At 34.4% G+C, this 10,694-nt stretch overlaps 2 protein-coding genes across 2 annotated transcripts; both read right to left on the reverse strand.

Annotated features, from left to right (window-relative positions):
* Window positions 1-2,761: 2,761 nt before the first annotated feature.
* LOC136030203 (protein transport protein Sec23B-like) lies at window positions 2,762-3,526 on the reverse strand. Its single transcript, XM_065709387.1, has one exon. It carries the CDS (start codon window positions 3,524-3,526, stop codon window positions 2,762-2,764), a length of 765 nt encoding a protein of 254 aa, XP_065565459.1.
* Window positions 3,527-3,665: 139 nt separating this feature from the next.
* LOC136030901 (protein transport protein Sec23A-like) lies at window positions 3,666-5,057 on the reverse strand. The gene has a single exon (XM_065710414.1). The coding sequence runs from the start codon at window positions 5,055-5,057 to the stop codon at window positions 3,666-3,668; it is 1,392 nt and encodes a 463-aa protein (XP_065566486.1).
* Window positions 5,058-10,694: the final 5,637 nt, after the last annotated feature.

Genomic DNA, 10,694 nt, shown 5'->3' on the forward strand with positions numbered 1-10,694 from the left:
ATATTTCTTAAAAGTATTATTGGTAGGCCTATTTTTAGTTGTAGCACGTGTGGTGGAAACCCTGAGAATAATATCTCGAGGTAAAAACTGATCACCGACCATAACGATGGCCACTTCGTCGATAGTTGGAGCATTGTATCTACGCACATGTTGGCCAGGAGGCGTTTTGTCAGCGGAAATAACAATTTTATGCGTATAAGTAGGCATCAAATCGATGGCTGTTTTGAACAGACGCACTAAATTATTATTTTCGTGGAAAAGATGTTGTAATTGGGAAACGATTGTCCTTTCAATGTTGGGAGAAATTTCGCAACGTGCATTCAATTCAGAATTTCTATCACTGATGAAGTACAATTGTAAAAATTTATGATTCTCGCCTGAGAATGGTAGAAGAGACCCTGCTCTATGATAAATTTGCCCTTTTACTTTGAAAGTAGACATAAATTGATCTGGATTTTCAATTTGGGCTCCAAACGACGTCATTTGGAAACATGAGTTGTATTTTCTGATTCATTTATATTCCTTATGTCCCGGTGTCCCGGTCGTCATTTATATCCCCCTGTTTTATATCCCGCTTATTTTTCAGTTTTTTCCTTTTTTTAGTTTTTTTTTTTACTTTTTTAGTTCTTTTAGTTTTTACGTTTTTTAGTTTTTTTTAGTTTTTTAGATGAATTTTTTTTTTTAGTTTTTTACCTTTTTTTCTTTTTAGTTTTTTATTGGTTTTTACCTTTTTTTAGCTTTTTATCTTTTTTATTTTTTTTTTTTTATTTTTAATTTTATTAGTATTCTTTTTCTCTTTTATTTTTCATTTTTCCTTTTTTTTAGTTTTTTTTTAAGTTTTTATTTTTTTCCTTTTTTTAGTTTCTTTAGTTTTTTTAGTTTTTCGGCTTTTTTATTTTTTTATTAGTTTTTAGTTTTTTTTTGTAGTTTTTGCCTTTTTTTAGTTTTTTCAGTTTTTTTTTTAGTTTTTAGATTTTACCTTTTTTAGCCTAACCAGGATTTGAACCTGGGACCTTCATTCTCCGTTCTGACACCCTCTCTCACCGAGTGACTACTCCAGCATGTTCATTTTGGTGTTTTAAATGGTATATTATTAACCAAATTAATGTGTTTTACAATATACTAAGCATCGTCATAACAAAAATGACGGCAACTAATTTCATGACGTCAGCCGAAAAATGAAGTCACCTGATCCACAGATCCACAGACAGACAGACAACTTATTTTTATATATATAGATATAAGTTGTGTGTCGACTGACGTCATGTTTGTCCACTGACGTCAAAGGCTTTGTATATGACGTCAAAGGCTTTGTATGTGACGTCATTATAAGTATATAAGAAGGCGTTTCAAAGAGAAATTTTTAGTATAGATCTTAAAATGACAGAAGAAACAGCCAAGGAAGCTGCTCAAATAGTTCATTCAAAGAGAAATTTTAGTATAAATCCTACAATGGCAGAAGAAACAGCCGAGGAAGCTACTCAAAGAGTTAATGCCAAAAGCCTTGCGGCAAGACTTGAAAGTGATACCGATGATAAAAAAAACGACGTTGAAAGGACTATCGTTTCCCAGTTGCAACATCTTTTCCATAAAAATTAAATGCTGCTGAATTTACAGGTGGTCAATTTGTCTTCTTATTCTTTTAATAGCAAATGAAATATTTCTGATTCTAAAAATGAGCTTTTGTATTTATTTTTGTCTCATTGCCCAGTAAAGGGACCTATCCCTATGTAGAACTTTTATTTATTTCCTCACCATTGCCCTCATACATTTATTTCCTGCCTTTTGTGTTAACTATTTGGATTACCCTATCGTCTTGTGTAATTTTGCAGAGCATTATAGATACCAAAAAACTACTTTGCCAGCTTTTTCCCCAGTTATGATATTTTTGCTTGAAATATGTTGTTGTTTAATCTAGTAATAAACAAGTGTGTTATATTGCATATACCTTCTAAAAAAGCTAAATTACGCATTACCATAATTATCGTGTTATTCATTAGTTTTGAGTTATAGAGTGGCAAATAGTGAATTCAATTCCTCCTTCCTGATTATCCGTTCAGCTAAAATATGCCGTTCCATCGTTTCATTGTAATTTTGATTTGTCTTCTAATCGCAGATTCTATTATACAAATTTTCGTTTATAATTCAATGTTTGTTAATTGAATTTTTTTTTTTGCTTATCCTTCACATGCACCAGAATCATAAGTTCGTTCATTCTATTGTAACTTTGACTTGTTTATTAACCAGAGGCTTCCCTCTAACACCATTTAGTTTTTAATTCAATATGATTTTTGATGACACTTGTTGCTTTCGCTTTAGCTGTTTGTAAATATTTGTCATTGTGTAATTTCGAATTTGTTTCTAACAAAAAAAAAATTTGCCGTTGATTCAGGAATAGTAAATATTACCTCGAACAGTCTTATTAGTCAAATGTTGTTTTAAAAAAATTGGACGGAAATTCAAAGTATAGCCTGAAACCCTCCAAAATGACGTCTAATCAAAACAAAATGTTTTGTTTTGTTTTGTTTGTTTTTCATAAATTCTATAAATGATGTCTAGAGGCTTGAATAACAACGAAAATCACTTGTTTGCAAGGGTATCACTGATGTGCCATTTTTAGTTTTTTCCTCTATTGCTAACATAGCACTGGGACATCATAGAGAATTTTTTTCCATTAATAAAAGAGATGATAGTATATGGCAACTGCATACAATACAAAAATGAAGAATTTAGCGCTTAAAAAAGGCCAGAATTCAAGTTCCTAACTTTGGCTGGATACAACCAGCTTCCTAAGATGATTGAGAAATACCTCAAAAGACACATCATCTGTAAGTATAGCCCCCTCTTCTCCTTGGTAATTTGGATGAGTATGGGTAATGGATGGATTAACTTTATTTAACAGGAATCGAGCGTGGGAGGCTCCTTCATCGGTAACAACGTACCGGGGCAAGGGAAAACGATTCGAGACAATCTCTACTGCGTCTTCTAAAGGGGCTTTCATGAAAACCTTTAAGTGGGCATACTCTGGCAATTTATCAAAACCATTATTTTTCCAGTAAACAACATCAGCTCCAAAGTACACTAGAACTTGGAAATATGTGTCCATTAAAAGAATTGTGTTCTTCTTTAGACTTGTGGCGTCAAGACTAACTGGTGTTGATTCTTTCCCTGTTAAGGGGCTATACTCAAACAAATAAGGTTGAATCATTGTTATACCACTCTCTGTATCCTCTCTTAAAAATATTGACCTGTAAAATGTGGTTTCGTCTGGACTGTTGTTAAAGAACTGAAGAAACGGCGATCGTCTTAAATGATATACAGCTTGAGGGAAAAATTCAAAACTTTGAGGCAGAACAAACGACTCTGGCTGATTTCTCGAAAAGGATGAGAACTTCTGGCATATCTTAATCAGATTTCTATCCAACCAACTTATGACATTAGACACATCTTTCCTTTCTAGATGGAAGACTGACAGACGACCAAGCAAAACAGCAGCAGCGTCCTGGTCAAACCAATCTCGTATCATTGGATCGCTGGAAGAGGTAAACAAATTCCTAGCGATTGTGGTAACCCTAATTCTTCTATCGCCATTGATGTGTTGATAATTCGTTACAAACTGTATATAACCTTGTCCTTCAGCACTGGCTGGGGCCTCTGGAACTATATCAAAAAATTGCGGGTGTGGTGGTAGGCAAAAGAGAACAAAACTTCCACTGCGTGGTCCCACCGACACCAATTTCCGTATCTGCAACCGAATCATGCTGGACCCCCATTGAAACGCAAGGACCAATACATCCTTGCAATTGCAGCTCCTTTGAAACCTTAACTTCCATTACAGCATTGAAAGCCATTTGACAATTTCCTGTTTCATCTCTCGCAAATAACTTTTTGAGACTTTCGCTGAGCAGCGAGGATTCAAAAGAGTCAGACAGGACTAAATTTCCACTAGTGAGACTTAGCAACGATTTCATTTCGAATAGACCAATTTGTTCTTGTGCTGCCATATAAATATCAACTGCGTGACCATTTTGGGACGCTTTCATGGCAAGGGCCTCATAAAATTTTGTTGCCCTCTTAAAATACTTCGCCTGGCTCTGTTCTATGTCATGATGACTTCGGATTGTTTTTTTAAGGTCATCATCAACAATCATTCCTAGACCGTTTTTACATGCACCTCCAATAAAGGACATTATTCTTCCTCCAATATTTGTGTGGGTTGTCTCTAGCAAGTTGACAGCAATCGAGAGGGCCGCTCCGACGCTTCGAATATGTCTCCTACCTCGTTGTACTTTAAACGTGTCAAGCTGTATTCCTTCAAAAATTTCTTCCATCAAATTCAATGTTTCACTGAGGGGCTTCAAAAATTTATTGGTAGGTACACTTGGTCCCTGTTTACCGTAAGCTAGTGTGGGGGCTGGTGATGCCGTTTGTCTATCCAGTTTTAATAGCTTCCGAAGTTCTTGACTATTATATTCCTTAGTTCCTTTAAAGGCATAAGCCTTTTCAACGAGTGGATTTATCTCATGAATATAGACGTATTTTCCAAACGTGATGAGACCACATAAAGTATTTGGTGGTAAACTATGTAGTGAGTCAAGCAGAGTTCTTTTCAAAGCATAAAGATCACATGGCTCAATACAAGTGTCGACAACATAGAGAAAAGCTGTTGGGACATTCTTGATTCCAGATGAGATAGAATATTCAACTGTCGAGGACTCTTGGTAAAGTTCACCAGGCATGTCGGTTTCACTTGCATGTGCATAAGTTGCTGGAAAATTATTTTTTTGATTGCAGATAACACAACTCCAAAGCTTAGCTCGATAATCAACACTACAAAGCGGATTTTGTATGGCTTCACAATTTTTTGTCCTGCACACGACTGGGTCATATTGAAGGACGAGTTTATTTTCACGCTTTTTAAATGGTATGTACATGACACCAAGAGGTAGAACAAGTTTAGCAGCTTCTATCCTGCTTGCAGGCCAACAGTTAAATGACATCCGTACACCATCTCTGCTTTCATTGTCTGCAAAAACACTATTTACCTTCTGACTCATCATTCTTTTACGAGATCGACTCCGTCAGTTTAGCCTCAATCTTATACTCTTATATCCAGAGCTAAGCTTCAAGCCAGATATAAATTTACTCCACCTATACAGAACTTTTTAAGGGCCCATATTCAAGGAAATCGCTATATCTAGTTTCTTTTGCAATTAAAAAAAAAGCACAGTGTTTGAAATTAAATCAACTTTTTGACAGAAAAAACTGCAGCTTCATACACAAGATGATGATTGACGTCATGATGATAGGTTAAAACCATAAATGCTGTTGTGATAACAAGGAGACGTCTGCTGTAATAAAGTGACGTCTGTTGCAAATAAGGTTCGCTCTCTGATATATCAAGCTAAGAAAAAGTTGATGGCTTTTTTCTGTGTATGTGCTTAAAAAATGGTTGTTTCAGCTTGCTTTAAGTTTGACTCATTATAAGACATTAATTCTGTTCGTTTTCGGTTTTTGATGCCGCTCTACTTTCTTTCAAAAAGCAATTCTAAAGAGCTAGTGCCTTACCGATTATCGGAGCCTTTTTGATAAGCAATAAGGTTACGTGAAAATTCTTGCTGATCACTTATGTTCAATTTAGTGTCGTAGAGGATGATACTTTGGTTTTTTACTATCTGTTAGAGATGTAAATGAATTGTGTTTCATTGGAATAAACGAAGTGGTACTGTAATTTTCAACTTTTGTTAATCTTACAACTGGGACTTTCGATTTAGCCCAATCTAATTACAGGTGAAGTTTCAAATACCGACGACACTATATTACAAAAATAAGAGTTAAATTGCATAATTCATAATCATTGAACTGGAAATAAAGAATCATAAAACTTACCTTTTTTATTTTTTTTATCTTTTTTCGTTTTTTCTTTTTAGGTTTTTGTTATTTGGTTTGTTATTTTTTTTTCTTTTCTTTTCTTTTAGTTTCTTAGCTTTTTTTATTTATATATATATATATATATATATATATATATATATATATATATATATATATGTTTTATCTTCTTTTTTAATTTTTTTATTTTTTAGTTTTTTCTTTTTTTAGTTTTTTAGCTTTTTTAGTTTTTTTTAGCTTTTCTTCTTTTAGTTTTTTACCTTTTTTTACTTTTTTTAGGTTTTTTCTTTTTTTAGTTTTTTCTTTTTTTCTTTTTTTGTTTTTTAGTTTTTTTCTTTTTTTTAGTTTTTTATCTTATTATATCTATCTATATAAAAATAAGTTGTTTTTGTGTCAACTGACGTCATGTTTGTGGGTCGACTTACGTCATGTGTGTCGACTGACGTCATTATAAGGATTGAGCGTTATGCCATCATAAAATTGTTTGTTGACTGACGTCATGTTTGTTATGACGTCAAATGCTTTGTATATGACGTCATTATAAGTATATAAGAAGGTCTTTCAATGAGAGATTTTTAATATAGATCTTAAAATGACAGAAGAACCTACAGTGGCAGAAGAAACAGCCGAGGAAGCTGCTCAAAGAGCTAATGCCAAAAGGCTTGCGGCTAATAGAGAAAGTAGGAAAAGAAAGCGTGCTGAGGAATCACAACATCAAAGAGAAATTTTTAATATAGATCTTAAAATGACAGAAGAACCTACAATGGCAGAAGAAACAGCCGAGGAAGCTGCTCAAAGAGCTAATGCCAAAAGGCTTGCGGCTAATAGAGAAAGTAAGAAAAGAAAGCGTGCCGAGTAATCACAACAACAGCGTGAAAATAGGCTTGAGGCTAATAGAGAAAGTATGAAAAGAAAGCGGGCCGAGGAATCACAACAACAGCGTGAAAGCAGGCTTACGTCTCAAAGAGAAATCACCAAAGAGAAAATGTGCCGAGGAATCACAAGAGCAACCTGGCCAGCAAGAGTCGAAACGTATCAAAAGTGAAAATGATAGCGATGATGATTGAGTTTGGAATTTTGACTTGGATAAGGTCATCAATGCCTACCAGATTTTAGTTTTAAAAAAAAAGGTAAGTCGATATGTATTTCATAGTGACGAAAGACAAGTCAAGGTAAAACAAACCAAACAACTTGAAAGTGATACCGATGATAGAAAAACGACGTTTTATTCAAAAAAACGTCGTTTCCCAGTTGCAACATCTTTTCCACATAAATAATAATTTAGTGCTTCTGTTCAAAACAGCAATCGAATTGATGCCTACTGATACGCAACTATCAACGAAGTGGCAATCGTTATGGTCGGTGATCAGTTCTTACCTCGAGATAATATTCTTTATAGGCGAAACAATCAGTTGACAAGCATTGCTTAAACTCATCGATGCTACGATGCCCTATAATATCTTATCATTTTTTGGGATGGAGCCGACGGCTATCACTTCAATATTAGATTGATAAATCCAGCCACTAACAAAGAAATGGATAAGAAATGCAGCGCAATGAAATATTATGTCTATAGATTAATGATTCGTCATTTATGACATTTGCATATAATCCATCTTGGGATTAGATACAACAGCTTTTACATCCTGGACAATCGCCGGTTAATAGACATGACATTACGGCCCGTGTCTTCCACGGCTAGAAAGGTCAAATATGACCTTGGACTTTACAACAGAAATTTATAACTGCACTTTAGTTATGACTGAAGATTTGTGCTTATCTATTGCAAACCAACTTCTCAAGCATTTGGGAATGCCTTCACCTAATCGTACTGCCTCTATTTCTACATGTGTAGAATTGGATCGTGAACAAAGTTACAACACAATTGATCTATTGTCGTATGTTACAGATCGGGACACAAGGAACATAAATGACGACAGGGACACTCAAAGAGAAATTACAGACCGGGACAACGGGACACAAATGACAATTGGGACACAGGGAATATAAATGACGACCGGGACACTCAAAGTATATATATATATATATATATATATATATATATATATATATATATATATATATATATATATATATATATATGATATGTCCACTTATTCATCAATTGTTATTAGTATTTTATTTGCTATCATGGCCCATCGGCTCTGTATACAGACAAGAATACAATTTTTAATAATCAACGAAGCAAAAAAAAAAAAAAAAAAAAAAAGCATGAAGTAACCACATTCTTTCCTTACAAGATTTCCAAAAGACTTAGAGAAATAGAATATATCAAATAGTAGCAATAGGTGAAACTATGATTACATTATCAAGACCATGTCCAGGGGTGGGGGGGGGGAGGTTTCTGGGTTTAGCCTCCACCCGAAAATTGTGTCCGACGCGTAAAAGCGTAAAAAAAATACATAGAAATAAATTTTTGAAACGATTTTCAAGGTGTTATTGTACCCTCCTTCCGATCAAAAATTTGGATACACTCTTGCACATTAAACTTCTCTCACATGTTTCAAACAGTTCGTGGTAACGAACTATAGAAAGGAGCGACCCGGCTCAATAGTAAACGAAACTCTAAAAAACGGAATTTCGATGCTAAAAGATATATAAAAAGAATCGGATTATTATGTTAATTTTAAATATACAAGTTTCATCAAATTTAGTCTTTGCCATCAAAAGTTACGAGCCTGAGAAAATTTGCCTTATTTTGGAAAATAGGGGGTAACACCCCCTAAAAGTCATAGGATCTTAACAAAAATCCCACCATCGCATTCAGCGTATCAGAGAATTCTATAGAAAAAATTTCAACGTCCATTCTACAAAAATGTGGGATTTCGTATTTTTTGCCAGAAGACAAATCACGGGTGCGTGTTTATGTGTTCGTTTTTTTTCTAGGGGTCATCGTATCGACCAAGTGGTCCAAGAGTTTTGCAAGAGGGCTCATTCAAACGGAAACAAAAAGTTCTAGTGCCCTTTTTAAGTGACCAAAAAAATTGGAGGACACCTAGGCCCCCTCCCACGCTCATTTGTTTCCCAAGTCAACGGATCAAAATTTTGAGATAGCCATTTTGTTCCGCCTAGTCAAAAACCATAATAACTATGTCTTTGGGGATGACTTACCCCCCTCCCCACAGTCCCTGGGGGAGGGGCTGCAAGTTACAAACTTTGACCAATGTTTACATACAGTAATGGTTATTGGGAAGTGTACCGACGTTTTCAGGGGATTTTTTTGGTTTGGGTGTGGGGTTCAGGGGAGGGGGCTAAATGGGAGGATCTTTCCTTGGAGGAATATTTCATGGGGGAAGAAAAATACACTGAAATGGGTGCAGGATTTTCTAGCATTACTATTAACAAAAAAAAAACAATGAAAATATAAACATGAAAAAGTTTTTTCAATTGAAAGTAAGGAGAAGTATTAAAACTTAAAACGAACAGGGATTATTACGCATATGAGGGGTTCTAAAATACTTTAGCATAAAGAGCGACGTATTTGGGAGGAGATAAATACTTCGCTCTTTATGCTAAATTATTTTTAGTAATTTCAACTATTTATTCTACGACCTTTTTGATTCAGGGGTCATTCTTAAAGAATTGGGACAAAACTTAAGATTTAGTGTGAAGAGCGAGGTATTAACGAGGGGACAAACCCCCTCATATATATAATCAAAAATATAAGAATATAAAAGTTTGTTACGTAAGTTAATTCTTAAGTTACGAATATTTTTTACTAATAAAAACGTTCGTTAAAAATTAAAAGTTCTAGTTGCCTTTTTAAGTAACTGAAAAATTGGAGGACAACTAGGCCTCCTTCCCCACCCCTTATTTCTCAAAATCGTTTGATCAAAACTAAGAGAAAGCCATTTAGCCAAAAAAAAGAATTAATATGCAAATTTCATTTTAATAATTTATGTACGGAGAGCCAAAATCAGACATGCATTAATTCAAAAACTTTCAGAAATTAAATAAAAAAACAAGTTTTTTGAAATGAAAGTAAGGAGCGACATTAAAACTTAAAATGAACAGAAATTACTCCGTATATGAAAGGGGCTTTTCTTCCTCGACACCCCGCTCCTTGCGCTAAAGTTTGATTCTTTCTTGCAACTCTACTTTTTAAAACAATAAAAAACTAGCGTAAAGAGCGGGGCGTCGAGGAGGGAAAGCCCCTTTCATATACGGAGTAATTTCTGTTCGTTTTAAGTTTTAATGTCGCCCCTTACTTTCATTTCAAAAAACGTGTTTTTTTAATTAATTTCTAATCAAATAACGCTCTAGCATGATTATTAAACACAGACTGGCCAATCTTTGGGTGTCTGCGAATACGTTAATCTTGGGTGTCTGCGGAAATGCTGATTTTCGACTACTTTACCTTGGTACAGGAAAAACACGCAAAGGTACCCCTCATTCAAGGGTATCTTTGTTATATTATCAGCAAAGGAAGCAGCTTTTTCTCTTTTCAGGTTTTTTCTGTTACTAAAAAATTTTCTGGCTACTCTAATTTTCTATTTTTCTTTCTTATTCTCCATTTTCCCCTGAACAACTGATTTATCATCATTGTCGGTTCTTGACAATCAATTTCTGATTTATATTCATAGTCGTATTAAGTGAACAATAGATTTATTTTACATGAAATTTCACAGAGTTTATTATTCTCCTTTTCTTTTTACTATGAAGCTTTAAAAAAATGTATGCAATTGCGGTTTTTAGTCAAAAATATGTATTTTCTCTACCCAAACATTATCTATCATTGCATGTCAATAACAGGTAATTCTTGTCTAAGAAACCCGTGAAAACTT

The sequence above is a fragment of the Artemia franciscana genome, chromosome 1, assembly GCF_032884065.1.
Source record: "Artemia franciscana chromosome 1, ASM3288406v1, whole genome shotgun sequence".
Lineage (NCBI taxonomy): Eukaryota > Metazoa > Arthropoda > Branchiopoda > Anostraca > Artemiidae > Artemia > Artemia franciscana.